Source organism: Phycodurus eques, chromosome 1 (assembly GCF_024500275.1).
Source record: "Phycodurus eques isolate BA_2022a chromosome 1, UOR_Pequ_1.1, whole genome shotgun sequence".
NCBI classification, from domain to species: domain Eukaryota; kingdom Metazoa; phylum Chordata; class Actinopteri; order Syngnathiformes; family Syngnathidae; genus Phycodurus; species Phycodurus eques.
In genome coordinates, this window is record NC_084525.1 from 36,587,615 (window position 1) to 36,609,479 (window position 21,865).

Genomic DNA, 21,865 nt, shown 5'->3' on the forward strand with positions numbered 1-21,865 from the left:
CTTGGGCTGCACCCTCTGCAGGGGGCCATAATGGCTTCATCAGCTTCAGCTGATCCTCAACTGTGAAGCATGTCTTGGGAGAATCAGTCTGAGGTGGCCACACAACAGATATCTTACTTGTGGATTTTGTGTTTCCACTTCCAGCTGAGCTTGTGTCACAATCCTGATAAATAAATTTGCTCTGAGCAGTAGAATATTTGGAATTCTTAACTTTCTTTTCAGGCGAGGATGATTTGAATATGGTCTTTTCAATTGAATCCCTTTGGCTGTTGTTATTCCATCGTTGTTTGAGTGGTTTCTGTCCAAATCCTTCGTCATAATTTCCTTTGGACTTGAAGAGTTGCTTGTAGTGTGGCGTGCAATACATTCGTCCATGGAGAGATGCGTAGTTGCCAAGACTATTAAAGAAGGAGCACAAAGAGCAGGTAAACTCTTGGAAAAGAGGCACAATACAAATATTTGCTGGATGGCATCACTTCACCTTAGTTTGCCTCTACAATGTTCACAGCGAAAGCAGCTTTTATGGAAGTTTTGCTTGTCTGCAATCAGAGATTCCATCGGGTACACCCTCTTCTGACACACCCTGCACAGTTCGGAATCTGGAACTTGAATCTTCTGCACACAGAGGAGATACCATTTTAATTTACACAAACATACATTAACAACAGCATGCAGCTTCAAGAACATTTTCTGGTTCACTTAATCAGGTACGCCTGCACCGCAATGACATGCAATTCAAGAGCGACTGTATGTCAAAAATCTAAAATCAAAAAGCTAATACTGTAAAGTTTTGACTGACACTGCTGGAGTCAAATTGTGGTAAGAAATGATTGTGATCATGCACCCTCATATTGGTGAGAATGAAAACCCTTCATGGCAATTTTGTCATTGCACGAACAGGGGGGAAAAAAGTTCTGAATCATAAATGTTTGTAATTGTGGTCATAGTTTACATTGGTCTACTACCACACTGCATCGTATTGTGAGGTGTGAACAAAATACAGTATAAGACAGTTCTCAGTATGACACCTTACAGTTCTATTTGACTGCAAACTACAACCGCAGTAGATATATTGATTAGTTGGACCCTACAAACCTGGTGTTGAATTCAGCAGAACCATTATGCAGTTATTTGTATTTAAAAGCTTTTTTCAGCATCACAGCAACAATGTATCAGATTTTAATTTAAGATCCTGGTTTCATATATCTAGCCTGGATGTATTACTTCAAGTGCAACGTGGAAAACCACAGACTATTCAAATGTATTAAAACCAGTGGCGGGCGAGCTGGAACTCAATGACGTCAGCATTTTTTTGTCTTCTAAGTGGTTGGTCAGAGCAAACCAAGTAGACTAGCAAAACAATTCTGTAGCAATCTGCACACATTAATACATTTAATAATCAGCATCTCTGGTGAGTTTGCTATATTTTATTTACATGTTTTGTGTTGGTCATGCTATTAGCTAATGATTAATTCTGACCTGCTCCAGATGATGTCTGTGGTACAGCTGTGTTTTGTTATATTGCATCTTTGTATAGTATTGATTAGTATTATACAGTGCAACGGTAAAACCTTGGTTTATGAACAAATTGGTTTACGAACAAAATTTGGGGATAAATATTTAGTGATTTCACAAACTATGCTTCAGTTCGCAAACAGTCAAAGCATCTAAATGATACACCAAGTTGTGCTTTCTCTCACACAGTATGCCACGTAATTTAGGAAGTATCTTTGTTTTTCTGTGAATGAACCCCCAGTATGACTACTAAAAAAGTGAAAACCGTAAGTGATTCTGCTTTTTGGAAGCCCTAGAAAGTGTCGCAGTTTCGGTGCCAATTGGCCCGCTTTTACTGCTGGGGCTAAGCGCATGCCGCCACATATTGTTTTATTGATTTGTTTTTCTTTTGAAGAGCTGTAAACACGACTCTGTAATACAGGATGAGGAGTTCCATTACTATGACTGTGAAAATGCAATGCGCTGAGCAGTCATTGCTGGTGCATGTAACATAAGCCCCACTGCTGGCCTACGTACTAAATGGCCCGCTCACCACTGATTAAAACACATTGATTGCTTGCTTCTCATTGGAGACAATGAAAAAAATCACGCAACTCAGTGTGAGAAATAGGAGTTCAATATGTTAGTATCATTGCTAGAATCACATCAAAGTGGCATGAACAAACAGAAAAATATGTGAGCTGTGAATACTAGGTGTGAAACTGCTTGTGTCACTGCACCTGGAAACTGCTCCAAACAACAAAATAGTCACGACAACAATAGGCAGGGTTAAGCAGGGTTGATTAAATATTTTTTTTTACACAATGCATTAAAATGTCACAACCAAAACACACCATCATGCCTGTTTAGTCTCCTCATGCTGCAATGCTCGGTTTACCCATCACGACAGTCTCCTGCTGATGTGTGACAATCTGTGAACTCCTCTGCTCCATGACTCTGAAGCCCACATTCTGTAAGCTTCCTTGGCTTTCAGCCCAAGACTGCTGCAAGTTTCTCAGTAGCTCCTCGGTAGAGGCATCAGAGGGCACAGCAACTGTTGGAACTCTGCCTCTCACCACATCAGCATAGGATGGAGGATTGCCACGGGTCACAGAGCTCCCACAATACACCTCACTCCTCATGATGTTCCCAAAATCATCAATGCTGCATAACCCCTCAGCAAGTGAGGAAATTTCAGACTGGTCCACTGGCTTAGAGTGGGAAAAGTCTGTTTCTCTTTTTTCAATTTGTTCTCGTAGGTCTCGGGCTGCCTGAGAACTGTGCTCGCCACTTTCAAACACATTCTTTATCGCTTTGACGTTGAATGTTGACATTTCTTCTATTCGCGGGGCGTGTGGGTTGGGCTCTGCATCCTCAGTGTCACTACCTAGCCTCTCTGTGATCGCAATTGGCTCTTTCCTGGAGTAGACGGTTGCTTGTGGAGACTCAAATTTATTTACCAGCTTTGTCATGTCCACTCTAGGGAGGTCCTCTTTCAGGATGTCTGCAGTCAAAACCTGAGCACTCTCCTCAGTATCAGCTTCAAGGCGTTCAGGGATATCAATTGGATCCTTCCGAAGGTATGACTTGTTTTCTTCTGCTTTCTGGGCCTCCTCAAAGAAACACTTTTTGTCTCTGACTGTCATCATGGAGTCGCCCACTTCTGCCACATTCACCAATACCTGCTCACTTCTCACTGTGGGAGTATCCTGTACGATACACTGAGATGATTGCTCTCCGGCATCCACAAACAACTCTGGTGTCGCCAAAGGAGGAGGAGGGATGGGGTTGCAAGAAACCTTTGAGGCAGTGTCTTTCAATTTCATCAGCTTCTCAGAGCGGTTCATGGTGGGAGATGGTGTGGCCCGGAAGGTAGATGTGGCAGTGTACTGCTTACGAGTTGGAGGCGGAGGCGTTCCGACAGACTTGTAAGGCGGTGGTGACGGGGTGCCTCTGAGCGGTGACTCTATCCTTCTAGATTCAATGCTAATGAAGGTGGGAGAGGGAGTGCGGATGCTTGCCAATGGGGAGTGGACTCTCTGATGTGCTGCCTCACTCAGCTCATGTTGCACTTTGCTTTCGTGCAGTGACTTTTTTTCTTCAGACCCCTTCTTTTCAGTTTTAGATGAACCAATGCTGATTTTTGCTAACTTTGTAGTCACACCACTTAAGACCTGATCTGGTTTTGGAGCCACTGGGGGTGGTGGGGAAGGGAACGCTTTCTCTTTCATTTCCACAGCTGTCAGTTTCTCCACGAGATTTGTGTGCTTAACTTGAATAATATTCTTCAAATAAACCACCATCTCTTTCAACTTTTTCTTATTTGACTGTTTTGCAAGTCCACATAAATTATTTCTCTCATCTGAGCCAACCAGCCAGTCAGGGAGATCACTTATAATCCTGCTGACAGTGGTGGGGTCGATCTTGCTTGGTGTGCCCTCAAACTCTTTCATTTGAGTGAGCAGCTTCTGCATTGCATGACATTTCTCTAATTGTGGCATTTCCTCTGAATGGGCCTGGTCCATACAAGTCATTTGAACAGACATGTCACTTTTTGACTTTCCCGATGTTGTCTGCGTTTTGCTTGCTTCTGCCGATTCTTGCTTTATTTGCTTTTGATGCATATGAGCAGCTTCTTGCCTCTGAGAGCTATGCTGGACCACCCTCTCAGTCACAACCATTTCCTGGTCTCTTTGGACCTGCTGTGCCCTCATGCTCTGCTGAACCTGTGACACAGACGACGTCTTAGCCTTCTTGGCCATTAAAACAGTGACTGCTGGTGGCTGGGTTTCTTTGGTTTCATTCATATGCACGGGTTTCCCAGAAATCATGTGACTTTCTTTCTTAATGGGCACCTGATTTTTTGTCTCTCTCACTTGAACTTCTGTTATTGATGATGTCACCTGGCTTCTTTCCTGAGTCAATTTTGCTTCACTCCTCAGTGACACGTTGCTTATCTGCTGCTGGAAGTGCGTTTCACTTTTCTTTGCCTCTATTTGTCCTAATGTGTCATCTTTCTCATCTTTTTTCTGAGCCGACATCTTAAAGGTTCTCACCTTGAAACTTGGGGTTACCTTGGGAATTTTTGTGGGCTGAGAGGAGGGCATTTTTCCTTCTTTTGTCAAAACCTCATTGACATTTTTCACATCCTTGGCTTCCCGCATGGGTGCAACCTGCCCTTGGAAATGTATATTTTCTTGAGATAGATCACTGTGTGTGACAGCGATATTACTGGCCTTGGACTTCTTAATAATTTGCTGCTCCTCAGTGACTGAAGACGTGACGACATTTGTGCATGACTGGACTGCTACATTAGAGGTTTCATGCTCTGACTGGGATACAGAAAAAGGTTGAGTCTTGAGCACGGGCGCTGGTTGATTTTTTACGCTGACTTTTGAAGAGAGTAATTTACCTGAGGAGATCTTGGTGGAAAGTTGCTGGCTATCTAAATTGGAACATCCTGGAGCTACTTTCTTACTTGCCACAGAGGTCAAGGGCTTGCTCAAAGGAATCTGAGATGGGATTTTCTTGGTGGTTATGTGTTGTACTGAAGTTTCTTCTTTGGGAACTTGTACATTTAGTTTTGCTGCTTCTGTGGTCTCTACTTTTTCAGTCCCATTTAATGTGGAAACCCGCAGACTGTCAACATACGGGGTGGGTTGTGTATTTAATGGAGGCGAGGTGGAAGTTGTGACTGTACTTGTTTCCTCATTCTCCATTCTCTGCTGACGGTATTTTTCCTCTGCAAGCATGAGAGGGGTTTTAAATTTGTGAGCGTACGGCCTCGGCTGTGGTGCAGGAGCAGGTTCAGGGGGCAGAGGCGACTTCATGGGGGGAAGAAATATTTTTTGGGGTGGCTGTGGGCTTGCTTTTTGCATCAGTTTAGCAGAATGAAGGTTTGGTATTTTTGTGTCTGATTGAATTATCTTGTGTGCTTTCTGCTCGCTTGCTTCTGTTATACCTTCCTGAACTTTGACATTTCTGAAGGGTGCTATTGTTGTTTTTTCTTGGTCAAGGTGGAGCTGAGTGGGACGTTGCAATAGATTCTGCATGTTTCTTTGCCATTTTGGTTTAACAAGTGCAGGTCTTTGTGCCTCTGGTTGTTTGGGCACTTTAAACAAAGGCTTACCAATGGACTTCCCTAGATTTGTGCCAGGAGGCAAAGGCATTGCATTAAGTTCTTCCTGTGAAGGTGGGGGAGGAAGGAAATCTTGTCCAGAGCACGAGGTTGGAGAAGGAGGTGGAAAAAAGTCTGGCTCTAATTTTCTACTTTCAACAGGAGGCGGCGGCGGTGGTGGTGGTGGAAGGTCACTTTCCTGCGCTGCGACGGGAGGTTGGGACAAGCAAGATGTTGGGTTTTCCAGCAATGGAGATGGTGGTGGAGGAAGGGAAAGCTCAGACTCAGAGGAAGGAGGTGGTGATAAGGGAGGTGGAGGGAAGTGAAGTTCTGGCTTACCCTTTTTGATCACGCCCCGCGTCACCATGTCGAGATTGTGAGAATCACTTTTCATGTTTTTTAAGCTTTTCTTTTGTCTGAAAGCCTGATTCTCCATCTGCTTTTTAGCTGTATGCTCAGTTATTGTGACATTTTCTTTATGAGAGGCCGTTTCCTGCACGACGGTCGTCTGTACGTGTTGGACTGTCTTTGTTTCACATATTTGCTTGTTTGAAATATTTGTCTGCAATGAGCTGTTCACTGATTTAATTGTATTCATGTCAGCTGTTTTAGCTTTTGCTTGCTCATAATTAGATGTTTGCTTAGTCCTTATCATAATGGGCTTAGAGGATTGTGTTTTCTGTGGGGGCAGCACTTTGGGCTTTTCCTCTTTTATGCTCTTTTTTTGAAAGGCCCCAGCAGTATTGTCTGTTTTGGATACAGTCATAGAGGCCTCGTTGGTAATTACCTGTGTTTTCATCAGTTTGCTTTCATTGTGCTTTTGCGACTCACAGCTTTGAAAGAGTTTTTTCACAGCAGTGTCTGAACTGCCTGTTATGCTCTTCTGCTTTTCTTCAAGTAATTGCTCATGTGTCACTTGATTTACAGTAAGTGGATTTTTCTGCGGAGCCCTTACTTTTGATTGCATGCGCTTTGGTTTTGAATACTGTTTTTTTTGCATCAGGCACTTTATCGCGCCTTGAACATCCCCTTTTAATACTTCCTCTTTTTCCACAAAAGTTGTTTCTTGTCCTTCATAGAGTGATTTTATGGATGTTTTCACATCTCCTTCGATGCTCCCCCGGCGCTGCATCCTTGGGCTGGTTGTTGGCTCAAGGAGGAGCTGAATGGTTGCCTTAACATCCCCTTGTTCACTCACTTGATGCTGATGTGTCTTTTTCTCACTGGAGGCCTCATGTAAACTTTGCATAGCAATGTGGATGTCTCCTTTAACAATCTCCTCTCTTTCAACTTCCTTAACAGCATGTTTGGCCTCCTGCAGGGACTTTAGGGTTCCTTTGATATCACCTGGTACTAAATCTTCAATGGTAGCTTCCATTTTTGTAGTTGCAGACTTCTCAAGTGACTCAAGAGCACTTCTAATGTCTCCTCTGATTATTTCTGGCTTTTCCATTTCTTTGGGCTGATACTGAGCCTTCTCCAGAGATCTTAAAGTCATGGATATGTCTCCTTTCACCACCTGCTCTCTCTCTATTGCCGCTTTCTGATTGATGGCTTGGCTCAGTGAATCCAAGGCTGCACTAAGGTCACCTTTTACAATGTCTTGTTTCTCCAGGTTTCTGTAAGTCACAGTGGGCTCTGTCATTAAGACTTGAACAATGCTGCATACATCACCAGGAACTATATCATCTTTTGCCACTGTGCGGCCTATCTCCTGCTGATTCTTCCTAAGCAAGATTTTTGTTTCCTCAATATCGCCACCAATAATGCAGTCCTTTTCTACGACTTGCGCGGTTTCATCTGTTCCATATTGAAGTTGCTTCAAATAGTCCAAGGCTCCAGACTCAATGCACGTGGTGTAAAAGCTTACATTACCCCTTTCTATGTCTCCTACCCTTATCTTTTTAGAGTCCTCTGCCCCCGAGTTGGAGAGGAGGCGATGAAGGGTTTTACTGACATTCCCTTGAATTATATCCTCTTTCTCCATGCATGCTCTTTCCCCTTTATTCAACAAGGAATATATTGTCATCCTCACGTCTCCCTTTTCATCCTCTTGAATCAGAATGCCATGTTTGGAAGAACTCTCATTTCTAAGCAAATTTTTCATGGCCTCCTGAATGTCCCCATGGAGGATTTCTTCTTTGTCAATATTGCTGCCTCTCTCTTGGTTGAACAGTTGCTCTACTGTGGTGTTGATATTGCCCCGCTCTTCAATGTCAATAGTTATCCCCCTCTCAGTGGTCTCCCTACGATTCAAGAGGTTCAACATGATGTTGCTCAGGTCCCCACGGATAATCTCTTCTCTTTGGATTTGGGGAGTCTCCTGGTTCATCAGTTTGTACTTGGCCATGCGAACATCGCCAATTTCATCTGCCTCAATGAGGATACCTTGTGAATTGACCATTTTCTGACAGTAAAGTTCCTCAAGTGTCTCTTTAATGCTTTTACCTACAATGTCGGTTTTTTCCACAGTCCTCTCATTGAATTCATGGAAAGGTGTCGTTTCAAAGAGCCATGTTGTAGTCCTTACATCCCCCTGTGGGATTTCTTCCCTTTCAATCAAAACCTCTGTGTCCTCCATCTTTTTGATGCTGTCGAGTGGCTGCTTCTCAAAGAGCCACACAGACTGTTTAACATCCCCTTTCATCACTTCCTCCTTTGTCACTCTCTCCATACCATCATACTCTGCTCGTTCGCCACCAATCTCATCAATTGCATGGGTTTCAAACATCCACGTGGCTGATCTGACATCTCCATTTTGGATTTCACTCACACTGACCGTTCGAATGTATTTTTGTGATGTGTCATCTGCCTCGAATCGCTGCTTGTTTGTCCTCACATCACCACCTTGGATATGTGCAACTGTTTTGGACTTAACTTTTATTTCCTCTGTAATTTCATCTAGAGGTTGTGTTTCAAACCTCCATCTGGCCGAGCTAACGTCTCCTTTGTTGATTCCTTCTTCAGTAACAGCTTTTATAACATACACCTCCTCTGAGTCTCTAATAGAATCAAGAGGTTTGGTCTCAAACAGCCACCTGGAACCCACCACATCTCCTCTCATTATCTCTTCTTTGGTGACTGTCGTGACTTCATGGTAACAGCCCTCTTTGTCACGGATAGCATAGAGAGGTTGGGTCTCAAACATCATGGTGTAATTTTTTACATCCCCTTTCTCTAAATCATTTCTAAAAATACTTGTGAGTTTTGAAATATGAGGCTCAGTGGACTCATCTTTAATTTGATCCAGGGAGAACGTCTCAAAAGTGAAACGGCCTTTGTCAACATCACCCCCTTGAACATCAGTGACCGTTCGAATTTCTCTGTCCTCTTTGGATTCATCATGGATTGTATCAATAGGGTGGTTTTCAAACATCCAGGTGCAATTGACCACATTGCCCCTCTGGATGTCCTCAGCCTGCTGCATCTTTAACAGCTGCATTGTTTCCCCGGAGGTGGAGCTCATTATGTCTGATGAGCGATTCTCAAAAATGTACTTCATCCTGGAAACATCACCTGACTGAATGTCGATTTCTGTGACCCTTTTAAAAGAACTACTGTCCTCACCGGTTAGGTTTTCAAGATTCTCTGTCTCAAAAAGAAAGCGAGCCAGCCGCACATCTTTTCCTTGTATGTCTTCTTGTTTCACAGTGCAGGTCTTTAAAATGGTCTCAGACTCTGACTCTGTATGGTCGCGTATGTTGTCAAGACTCTGAGTTTCAAAGAGCCAAGTGCACGTTTTGACATCACCTTTCTGCACTTGCTCAACATTTACCTCACTCTTTTCAACCTTCTCATATAAGACATCCATTGGTTGTGTTTCAAATAGCCACCTACAAGTCTTAACATCCCCTCTTTCAATTTCAGTCTCCTCTTTAGTCTCCTTTTCTTCACTATCAACATGTTTAATGGCATCAAGCTGCTGCGTTTCAAACAGCCACTTGGCCGTCTTAACATCCCCTGACTCAATTTCTTGTTTAGATATACCTTTTATGATCTGAAACTTTTTAAGGCTTTCATCAAACTCATCAATAGGCCGTGTTTCAAACATCCATCGACAACTATGCACGTCTCCCTTGACAATCTCCTCCCGCCTTACAGTTCTCACCTCATGGTAATGGCCAGAGCTGTCTTGCATCGCATAAAGAGGTGTAGATTCAAAAAGAACTCTGTTAGATTCCACAGATCCACTTGTGACACCCTCAACTTGAATTTTCTGCGTTCCTTCACATTTACTTAAATCCATACTTTCAAATTTTTCCTTACAGTTTGTCACATCACCTTTGTCGAGAGCTTCAATGTTCACAGTTCGCGTCACTTCTTTTTTCTCTTCTCTTATATTCGCTAAAGGTTGGCTTTCAAAAACCCACTTTTGATGCCTCACATCGCCCTTTTCTTCTTCAGCTGCTACCATTTTCTGAAGTTTCCCCACGTCAATTAGATCCTTGAGATTTTCCATGGGCACCGTTTCAAACAGGTGCTTTGCTGATTGCACATCACCTCCAACAATCTCCTCACAGGCCAAAGATCGAGCATTGGCATTATCTTTCAACATATCCATAGTCTGAGTCTCAAAAACCAGGCAGTGTTTTTTTACATCAGCGCCGATGATCTCTTCCCTTTTTTTCTTGGTGGTCTCCCATTCCTCATCCTTGATGGTGTCCAGAGTCTTTGTCTCAAAAAGCCATCTACCCTTATTGACCCCCCCTTGAATGTTGTCCTCCATGGAAATACCACATATAATCTTGACATTAGCAAAGTCTTTGTTGATAGTATCGAGGGGTTGGGTTTCAAACATCCAGCGTGACGTCTTTACGTCTCCTTTCTCAGTCTCCTCCCTGCGAATGGTTGTGATCTCTAGCATCTCTCCCGAATCCCCCCTGATGACACACATGGGCAGAGTCTCAAACATGCGAGTGGTTGTCTTCACATCCCCTTTAACCTCCTCTCGCTCAGACTTTAGGCTAAGAAAATGGCTTTCCTCAATCGTTTCTGTTTTTCCCAGTGAATCTAGATGCTGTGTCTCAAAGAGATACCTGGCAGTTTTCACATCTCCTCCAGTGATGTCTTTTGTGATAACAGTGTCCTGTTCATCTTCTTGGTAGATCTTATTCAGATAGTCTAGTGGCTGCGTCTCAAAGAGCCAAGTAGCAGTCCGGACATCACCTCTTGCAAGATCAGTCACCTTTTGTATCTCCTCTGAAGAAGCAAGTGTCTCACTCCCCAAAACATCCATGGGCTGAGTCTCAAACATCCATGCTGTGTATCTTACATCTTTACCAGCAATGATTTCTTGCTGTGCAATATTCTTAACCTCATTCTCATCAGGCGTGTCATCTTTTATCGTGTCCAATGGCTTGTTTTCAAACATCCAGCGCCTAGATTGCACTTCTCCTCTTAGGATCTCATCCCACTCCAAAGATTCTCGATCAGGGCTCGTACTCCTACTCGAGCCTTCATTTTCAAACATAAAGCATGTCTGCTGGACATCCCCCACCATTTGCTGAGTCTGTTCTGACTCAGTAAGGTGACTTAGGTAGTCTTCTTCAAGGTTCTTACGAACTTCTGGATGAATATGCTTGTAGAGGCGCTTTAGTTCAGCCCTGCTCTTGTTTTTAAAGTACTGCTCCTTGTTAACATTGCTTTTATATTGGGGGTCTTGCCTGTGGGGCTGGGCACTGCTCTCATGGGTTTCCTGAGGTACCTCAAGCAGATTCATCGGAGGAGGAGGAGGAGGAAAATACTCTTCTGCTTCATGTGTCACTGATGACACTGCACATGTGGCAGTGGTCTTTACAGAGGAGGAGCTTTGGTGGCTGGTCATTGTTGAAGCTTTGGACAACTGGCTTACTGGCATCCACTGAAACTGGTTAAAATCCATATCGACCTAGGTAATTCATAAGTGGGCATGGCAAGAGGAGACGTTAAAGTAAGGTTGCATTGTATTTCCAAAAACCATTAATGTCAACAAATTCACAATGTATTCACAATAGGATTAAATGTCAAGTCTATGTTCAGTTCACCGTTGAACAGGTTGGAAGTTACAGCATATTTGATCATTTCATGTGGCCTAATATTCTAGTCATATGACATAAAACTACGATCTATTTTGATAAACTCAATCAATACCTTAATTTCATTGGGGGGTGTGGCTTCCTCAATGTTCTTTTCATACTGCTGCTTCAACGCCTGGGTGGAAACCTTCGGTAGCTCCTCTCCACCAGTGAGCATAACTGAAAAAGACACAAGAAAAAGGCTGCCTCATTAAGTCCTTCACAGTGAGGGGAATGGAAAGTGAAATAAATTATTTCATTACAAACCCGAGTATTTCTCATTTTCTGGAGCCACACGGCTGCAATTACTCAGTTTCATCTTTCTAAAATTTTATCATCTACACTTTCCCTTATGATTTGTTTTGCTGTGCATTGAACAGACAATCATCCGAATGGCTAGCTATATTATTAATATGCAGGGTATGAAACATGCATATTATAATATAGAAGACACAGGGAGAACTAACCTGTTTCATTGTAAGTTCCGTGACTGGTGGTTACATTGTTATGGTGGACACTCTCATCATGGATCACCTACAAAAAGAAGGCAAATCGTTAGTATGCTCATAGTCACACATTTTTTATCTACGCCATGAAAACTTCTTAGTATGCTTGTATTATTCAGGACACATCATGGAGCAGAAAGTCCAGAATCTTATGGGTGTGACGTGCAACCCAAGTACAATAATTTATCGTGTATAATGCGCATTTCTTCCCCCAAAGAATTGTCAAAAGTCAATAGTGCGCATTATACATAGGTATAGGGGAAAATGGAGAAAAACAATACATTTTATAAATGTATCCTGCCATCTAGAGGTTATGAAAAACCTGTACACTTTCATTCCAATGTCACCACTACCTAGAGGTTATGAAAAAGGTGTACCCTACACTTTCATTCCAATATGACAGGGGTATGTATGTCTGCATTTACTGTATGTACAGACCGGTTAGAGCAGACATGCCTAAAGTCCGGCCCCCGGGCTAAATCCGGCCCGTGTTCATATTTCCACTGGCCCGAAGCCTCTGTCATAAAATCAATAATATGTGGCCCGGCAGTACAAAATACACGCGCAATTTTATATTTCACCACAGGATGGCAGTAAACTTGTGGCTGAACTCTCGCGGGGCCGTTTTGCGCATGATCTGTTTTTTGCCCATTTCTAAAATGGCAACTGGAAGTAAGAAAAGGAAAGTTGATAGCGAGGGCCGACGTTTCCAGGACAAATGGAAGTCTGAATATTTTTTTTCACTGAGTTTAGAAACAACTTCCTAATTTGCCAAGAGACTGTGGCTGTGTTTAATCTCTGCAAGAAATAATGACCCGTTTTCCAGCGCACAATATCAGTGCGCAAATGAGGAAGTATCCCGCAAACATCTCATCTCAGACTGAGGAGTTTCAACAGCGTTTCAGGGATTTTGCAACTATTGAAAAGGAGATCACGCTTTTTTCTTCTCCCGTTTCCGTGGATCTCAGTGACGTTCCAGCCCACCTGCAGTTGGAGCTCATTGAGCTGCAGTGTGACACGGTGTGTCGCAGCCGGTACCAACAACTCCCTCTTGTCAACTTTTACCAGCAGCTGGATAAAGACAGGTTCCAAGAGATTCGTACATTTGCTAAGAAAATGCTGAGCTTGTTTGGCTCGACATACTTGTGTGAAAAGACATTCTCAGTCATGAACATGAATAAGAACCGCGTGAGGACAAGACGAAGTGACTCCCACCTGCGTGACATCTTGTGCATTAAAACCACCGCTTTTGAGCCAGACCTGCCCCATTTACTGCAGTCGAGATCTCAGTATCACCCTTCACATTAATGCAAACATGTTGTTTGTTGATTCTGATGAATAAAGTTTGAGTTTGAGTCAAATTTCATAAAAATACTTTATTTTGCATTTCATTAATTTTTATTTTAACCTTCATTTAACCAGGTCAGGCAGTTATAAGATCTACCTAGCAACAGACAGCATAGTAAAACAAAGTAAAATAAAAATAAATACAAAAAAGCATTCCCCTCGTCGGTAGCATGTAAAATTAATGCTGGCCCGCATGACAATTTTTTTACGGCAATGTGGCCCCTGAGCCAAAAAGTTTGGGCACCCCTGGGTTAGAGGGTCTGCCTCACAGTTTTGAGGACCGGGATTCAATCCCCAGCCCCGCCTGTGTGGGGTTTGCATGTTCTCCCCGTTCCTGCGTGGGTTCTCTCCGGTTTCCTCCCACATCCCAAAAACATGCATGGTAGGTTAATTGAAGACTCTAAATTGCCCGTAGGTGTGAATGTGAGTGCAAATGGTTGTTTGTTTATGTGTTCCCTGCGATTAGCTGGTAACCAGTTCAGGGTGTACCCCGTCTCCTGCACGAAGATAGCTGGGATAGGGTCCAGCACTCCCGCGACCCTTGTGAGGATAAGCAGCTCAGAAAATGGATGGCTGGATGGATGAACAATAACCATTATTCATTTCTTTATGGTTATGTTTTGTTTAATGATAATGCTTTTCTGAAATGCTTGACAGTTTAATTTGAATCCCATCCATCCATCCATCCATTTTCTGAGCCGCTTCTCCTCACTAGGGTCGCGGGCATGCTGGAGCCTATCCCAGCTGTCATCGGGCAGGAGGCGGGGTACACCCTGAACTGGTTGCCAGCCAATCGCAGGGCCCATACAAACAAACAACCATTCGCACTCACAGTCACACCCACGGGCAATTTAGAGTTTTTCAATTAACCTACCATGCATGTTTTTGGGATGTGGGAGGAAACCGGAGTGCCCGGAGAAAACCCACACAGGAACGGGGAGAACATGCAAACTCCACACAGGCGGGGCCGGGGATTGAACCCCGGTCCTCAGAACTGTGAGGCTGACGCTCTAACCAGTCGTCCACCGTGCCGCTAATTTGAATCCCATTGTAAAAAAAAAAGTAAATATGTTTCACCCAGCCCTTCATGTTTTATTTAAGTAATTGTACCCATTTTACAAATACTGCCTGGGTAATCAAACATATGAGCACAACTGTGTGTTTTCTCATTTACTAAATAAAAGTAAGGCTGTGAATTTCAAAATAAGATCAAGTAAATAAAAAAAGTATTACATGTTCAAATAAAGTGCTTAACTTCAGAATAATTCTTTGAAAAAATACTTGTTTTGATCATATGGGTAGAAGCAAAATCAGGCATTGTAAAAATGCATTATACATACATCCAGAATTTTGAGGTCAACATTTGGGGGTGCGCATTATACACGAGAAATTACGGTACCTCTTGCTGATTCTGAAAGATACTTGTGGAGGGATTGGCTTCTCTGACACTGTTTCTCACCGTCACCTCGGAGGAACGGGACACCTCCTTCCAAATGAGAAAAATACACTCAATCCCTCTGGCACTCTCAACATTCACATACACTTAGTGGACATTTTATTTGGTACAATCTGAATGACATCCAGTATGATTTTGCAGTGATGTGAATGCTAAGTAAGACTAATTTAACTGTCTGACTGTGGTCTTTGGTTACATTATTGTTATTTTGATGAAGTTTTTGTATTGGTTGTCATCAAATTGTACCGAATGTGTAGCTGATGAGCTCAGGTCCACATGCATGTGTATAAACCTCATTCTGATCACCACATAGTTGCTGAAAGCTGAAACAGCTGTAGAGTAATTTTCATAAAGATTAACAAAAGCCCTTAATCGTTAGTGGATGTATTGCTGCACAGCAGAGTTGGAATTACACTCAAAGATTTGTTTATAGAAAATGCATTAGCCAGTTCTTCCAAATGAAATGTGTAAGCAAGTTGTATATTGTAGTATTAGAGCTTGTCTCCTTTGCTGTTAATACAAAAGAAACAGCCTCTGCTTCTGAAACCACTTATGTTGGGATTATAATATCTTCTTGAATGTTCAACAAGCTACAAAACATGGCATGGATCCTGGGTAAAACATCAGTGAGGGAAATCTGACTGGAGAGTGCCTTCTGTTGAGGCGCGAGAGCATTGAGTCGATGAAATAGACACAGACATTTCTTGCACACACCTCAATGTAAAATTTAGCATTCAGCAAGGTCTTTCACGCTCAATTCATCCACTCAGCTTTCCGTCTCAATGAACAAATGGGGGAGAGTGAATGGAGGGCCAGATTTGACCTTGCTTCGCTGGGATCAAGCAGAAGCAGATGTAACATGTTCTGGCATTTGCTGTATGCACAGTTGTGAAGAATTGATGATCCACGTTGATGATGACCTCTTTGATTGACAAATGACATTGGCATCATATCACTTCCATGTCTCAAGGAGAACCTTTTAACGGAGACATGTCACTTTCAATACCTATATTTACTAATGCAATAAATTCTCAACAAATTAATAACAAAAGGTGAACTACCTGTTAGTAGTAATTAGTAGACGGTTGCTAATTCCACTCCCTTAAACAAATGTGTGGTTAAATGGAATTTAGCTCCAAGAATAGTGGTTTACTTAAAACAGTGGTAGACGGAATCAGGAAAGCAGACAAGATCACGAAAACACACAGACTGAGAGAAGAGCACCAGCTTGCTAACCAGGATAAGGGCTAACAACAGAGCGTCTTTCCACTTGTCTTCTTGGATAATGTTCACCCACTTTACAACAACATGAAACTGCTGCTACTCTTAAGCAGTTCCATGGACTTGAAAAACTGCTGTGGACATTCTTGTCAGAAACATTTATCATTGTTGATTACGTTGCCTCGAGTGCTATATGCTAGCAAATTTGCACTGGAGAACAGGCACTTGGGATTTTCGGTTACAGGTTATTTTCATTGCATAAAACTGACTGCCACTGCGATTGTTTATATCAGTGCATTACTACAGCAATAATAGAAATGACAATCAATCGCTGTATAACTACATAGCTTGCTTAGCAAGTCGGTCTGAATACAGAGCGGAGATAGTCTGATGTAAAGGGTCAACTGCATACCCATGGGTTCATCAACAATGGCAATGACAACAACTGTTCTCATTCTCACCTGCACAGATCTCTGTTGTAAATGAAACTGGTTGCTGCTGGACTGGGAAGACAATGAGCCAAAGTCCTGGTTTTCAAATTGTTTCTTCACACTGGCCAGGCCACCAGGCAGTGAACAGGCCTCAGACTCATCCATTACCTGGCAAAACAAAATACATTCATACAAATGGACAGAGAAATCAAATGCAAAAGTTCACAATATTTAATACTGTCATGGTCTGTGTTTTGGTTTGGGTTGTGTTTAGTTTTGTTCCATGTTTTCCTGTGTTCCATGTTTGTCGTATGCTCATTAGGTTGTCGTGTCCACCTGTTCTCGTCGACTTTGTGTCGACCAATCAGCTCTCTCCAGCCACTCGTGCCTTGTCCAGGTGTTCCTCGTTGTCTCGTCAATTTGTTTGTATTTAGTTCCCTGGTTTCTTTCAGTTCTTGTCGTTGTCACATGTCTTTGCCATGTCATAGTCATCAGTTGTCTTTATCATTGTGGTATGTCATTGTCAGGTGTCATTTTCCCTATCTATTCCACGTCTTACTCACAGGTCATAGTTTGTCTCCAGTTTTAGATATTCAAGTGTTTCTTTGTTACTTTGGTTTGATTATCTGTTGTAGGACTTCGTTCAGTTTTGCTTCAGCCAATATCCTTGTTTTCCCTTTTTGAAGATTAAATATTATTATTTTGAGACTTCCGCACTCCTGCCTTGCCTCCCTGCTTCCCTACAATTGGGTCCACCATGTTCTTGCCTTGCGTTACTCGCCTTCGCCCTAACCACAAATACAACCCCAATTCCAATGAAGTTGGGACATTGTGTTAAACAAATAAAAACAGAATACATCCATCCATCCATTTTATGAGCTGCGTCTCCCACTAGGGTCGCGGGGGCGCTGGAGCCCATCCCAGCCATCATCAGGCAGGAGGCAGGGTACACCTGAACTGGTTGCCAGTCAATCGCAGGGCACATACAAACTCACATTCACACCTACGGCAATTTAGAGTTGTCAATTAACCTACCATGCATGTTTTTGGGATGTGGGAGGAAACCCACGCAGGCACGTGGAGAACATGCAAACTCCACACAGGCGGGGCCGGGGATTGAACCCCGGTCCTCAGAACTGTGAGGCATTAAATATCTTGTCTATGTATTCAATTAAATATAGGTTGAACATGATTTGCAAAATCATTGTATTTTGTTTTTATTTGTTTAACACACCATCCCAACTTCATTGGAATTGGGGTTGTACATATAGCAACTCATCAGCTACCTTGAGAATTTGTGAGACCTTGGAGTTGTAGTAAGCAGTAAAGTGATGGCACAATTTCTAGGTATTAGGGATGTAACAATATTCATGAAACTGCTTCTTTTCACTTCGGCTTGTCCCGTTAGGGGTCGCCACAGCGCGTCATCCTTTTCCATGTAAGCCTATTTCCTACATCCTCCTCTCGAACACCAACTGCCATCATGTCTTCCCTCACGACATCCATCAACCTTCTCTTTGGTCTTCCTCTAGCTCTCTTGCCTGGCAGCGCCAATCTCATCATCCTTCTACCAATATACTCACTATTTCTCTTCTGGACGTGTCCAAACCATCGAAGTCTGCTCTCTCTAACTTTGTCTCCAAAACATCGAACCTTGGCTGTCCCTCTGATGAGCTCATTTCTAATTTCATCCAACCTGGTCACTCCAAGAGCGAACCTCAACATCTTCATTTCCGCTACCTCCAACTCTGCTTCCTGTTGTCTCTTCAGTGCCACTGTCTCAAATCCGTACATCACGGCTGGTCTCACTACTGTTTTATAAACTTTGCCCTTCATCCTAGCAGACACTCTTCTCTCACATAACACACCTGACACCTTTCTCCACCCGCTCCAACCTGCTTGGACCAGTTTCTTCACTTCCTGACCACACTCACCATTGCTCCGGACGGTTGACCCCAAGTATTTAAAGTCCTCCACCTTTGCTATCTCTTCTCCCTGTAGCCTCACTCTTCCCCCACCACCCCTCTCATTCATGCACATATATTCTGTCTTACTTCGGCTAATCTTCATTCCTCTTCTTTCCAGTGCATGCCTCCATCTTTCTAACTGTTCCTCCAGCTGCTCCCTGCTTTCACTGCACATCACAAAGTCATCTACAAACATCATGGTCCACGGGAATTCCAGTCTAACCTCATCTGTCAGCCTATCCATCACCACTGCAAAAAGGAAGGGTCTCAAGGCTGATCCCTGATGCAGTCCCACGTCCTCCTTAAATTCGTCTGTCACACCTACAGCACACCTCACCGCTGTTCTGCTGCCCTCGTACATGTCCTGTATTATTCTAACATACTTCTCTGCCACTCCAGATATTCATCCATCCATCCATCCATTTTCTGAGCCGCTTCTCCTCACTAGGGTCGCGGGGGTGCTGGAGCCTATCCCAGCTGTCATCGGGCAGGAGGCGGGGTACACCCTGAACTGGTTGCCAGCTAATCGCAGGGCACATAGAAACAAACAACCATTCGCACTCACAGTCATGCCTACGGGCAATTTAGAGTCTCCAATTCATGCATGTTTTTGGGATGTGGGAGGAAACCGGAGAGCCCGGAGAAAACCCACGCAGGCACGGGGAGAACATGCAAACTCCACACAGGCGGGGCCAGGGATTGAACCCGGGTCCTCAGAACTGTGAGGCTGACGCTCTAACCAGTCGTCCACCGTGCCGCCTCCAGATATTCATGATACTGCAATATCACAAGATTAAAAGTACTTCGATATCGTCGTGGTCTTGTCTCAGTATACAATAATGAGCCCTTGTGTTTAAAATTTTGTTTTGGGCCGGCTATACGCAGCCATACAGTTTAGCCAGGCTGCTACAGCCAGACTGCTACAGCCAGGCTACAGTGCGCTCTCATTAAGGGTATCAACGCACCCGATCGGGAACGTAACCCACGTGGCCAAGTGGGTACGTCACAAAAAATACACTGATTGGCTGAGTGGCCCACGTGACCAAAAGGCTGCATTGGGAGTGATGCAGAAACAACTTGGTGCCCCGAGTCCCAAGGCTACAGCGTAACTGCTATGCCGGTCTGAGCGTCGCAATCTATTTGGCAAGAGGAGTCTTGTTGTCCGCACCGGCTTGTGCCGGCCGCCACCGGGAAGGCCCAATATCCACCACCGCTCCCCTTCGAAGAGATGATCCACTGAAATATTTAAGCATATTGTAACAGCAGCACTCTAGTGGTACACTCGTGAGTGTTTGTCTCAAGTCGGAAATCGTGGGTGAAAGAACATCACACAGAGAGCGAATAACAATTCTGACTCCCCATTACAACATATCCGTCCACCAATACATTACAGTAGTCCCAAGAATTAAATATTGAAATAGATCCACTCGATACAAATACAGATATCCAGCCATCCATTTTCTTTACCACTTACCCACTATGTGGGAGGAAACCGGAGTAACCGGAGAAAACCCACCCAGGCATGGGAAGAACATGCAAACTCCACACAGGCGAGGCCAGGACTTGAACCCTGCTCCTCAGAACTGTGAGGCAGATGTGCTAACCAGTCGTTCACCGTGCCAGCACAAATACCGATATCAATGTAAAAATAAATCTGACATACTTTCCTCTCCAAATATCCACATTTCAAATGAAAAATATTACAGAGGCTCATCAGAAAAATTATCCTACAATATCACTAAGCCGAGGAAAAGAAACTTAGGATTCTCATGCCTTTAAGAGTGCTCCTGCGTTTATGACTTCACTTGAATTTTTAGACTCAAGCAAAGAAATCGCTGTGAGTAGGCAAAATCCGATTTCTTATATTATAAATAAAAACATATGATGCTACAGTAACGACTGTTAAATTATTGAACAGACAATATCTCAATGGACAGTTTTGTTATTGTGAGCATATAGTATTGCTGCAGCAATAATGCTGTTTTGGAGGTAGAATATATGAATGTAAACATTGGATGGATGGGGATAGAAGTGCATGGTAACATATGATTTGAAGCTGTCTTTTTCACAAAAACCTGTGGGAAAACAAACAGAAACTCCTAAAACCTGTTGTGAAAGACTCAGCCAGAGTCAAGAAGAAGAGCAAGAAAATATTTTTTTCACTTCTACTGCTTTCGCCTCTTTGCCCCACCTGTGAACCTTCCTGCAATGAGTCTTTTTGAGTCTCGTGAGTCTTTTTGCAGTATTGTGAGCTTTCCCATGATATCGCAATTATCAATCAATTAGTACCGTGATAAAACCGAATCATGAGACTGACATTGTGACGTCACTACTAGGTATGTTACAACAGTATATCCAGAAAAACGGCCACCATTTTCTTTCCATTCTGCTGTGTTGCATTTTAGGCACGTGAATTTAGTGGAGGTCCACCAAAATCGCATTTTCTCATTGTTTCATGCAAGGTAATACTTGCTCTTTTCAGATTACATTGTTGGGAAATCTCTTTATCACCTTGTTTTCAAAAATGTTAATTTCGATGAGATTTTCTGTGGTCCTGATAAAGATGAAAATGTTCCTCGATTTCGGATTCGAAAATCAGATGTTCATAGGATTCGTACAGGATAGAAAACTATACAGTGCCGTGAAAAAGTATTGGCGCACTTCTCAAATTCTTACACTTTTGCATAGTTTCCCCACTTTAATGATTAATATCATCAAACAAAGAGGTATAGGCAGAGATATAAACGGCTCGCGGACTTTCGTCGCTCCCCTACACCTGAGTACAAGGTGGGTCAGACTGTTTGCCTTTCCTCCCGTGACCTCCCACTCCAGACGGAATCCTGCAAACTCACTCTGCGCTTTAATGATCCGTTCCCGATCACTAAAATCATCAATCCCTCGTCAGTTCAACTAACACTTCCGCAATCTCTTAAAATTCATCCGACGTTCCATGTGTCACTACTCAAGCCTGTCTACACCTGCGCTCTTTCAGCATTAATGGTGCCTTCCAGGGGCCTCACTAGGTTTCATGGATAGGGGGGGGGGGGGGGGGGGCTTAGCCTGCAGGAGATACACAGGATGTGAATGAAGGCAGCGCTCTAGCGCAAAATTTCTCAAACAGCTAACACAGACTGAGAAATTGCTTGTTTTTTCATGTTTTTGGACAGATTTTAAAACAATACAACTGGTTAAAATTTCAAAGTCACCGTTGGATTTGTATTGTGTTTTTTTCAGTCTGTTTATTTTAATAGAGTACACAATCATATTTTACAG

General features: G+C 43.2%; 1 protein-coding gene across 1 annotated transcript in view; it reads right to left on the reverse strand.

Moving 5' to 3' along the window:
• Positions 1 to 308: 308 nt before the first annotated feature.
• LOC133409942 (xin actin-binding repeat-containing protein 2-like) overlaps positions 309 to 21,865 on the reverse strand; it is an 83,178-nt gene continuing 61,621 nt past the window's right edge. Inside the window, 7 exon segments of the mRNA XM_061690558.1 lie at positions 309 to 398; positions 482 to 615; positions 2,393 to 11,498; positions 11,741 to 11,844; positions 12,132 to 12,198; positions 14,917 to 15,003; positions 16,656 to 16,793. Of these exon segments, the coding sequence (XP_061546542.1) occupies positions 521 to 615; positions 2,393 to 11,498; positions 11,741 to 11,844; positions 12,132 to 12,198; positions 14,917 to 15,003; positions 16,656 to 16,793 (9,597 nt within the window). The 3' untranslated portion in view covers positions 309 to 398; positions 482 to 520.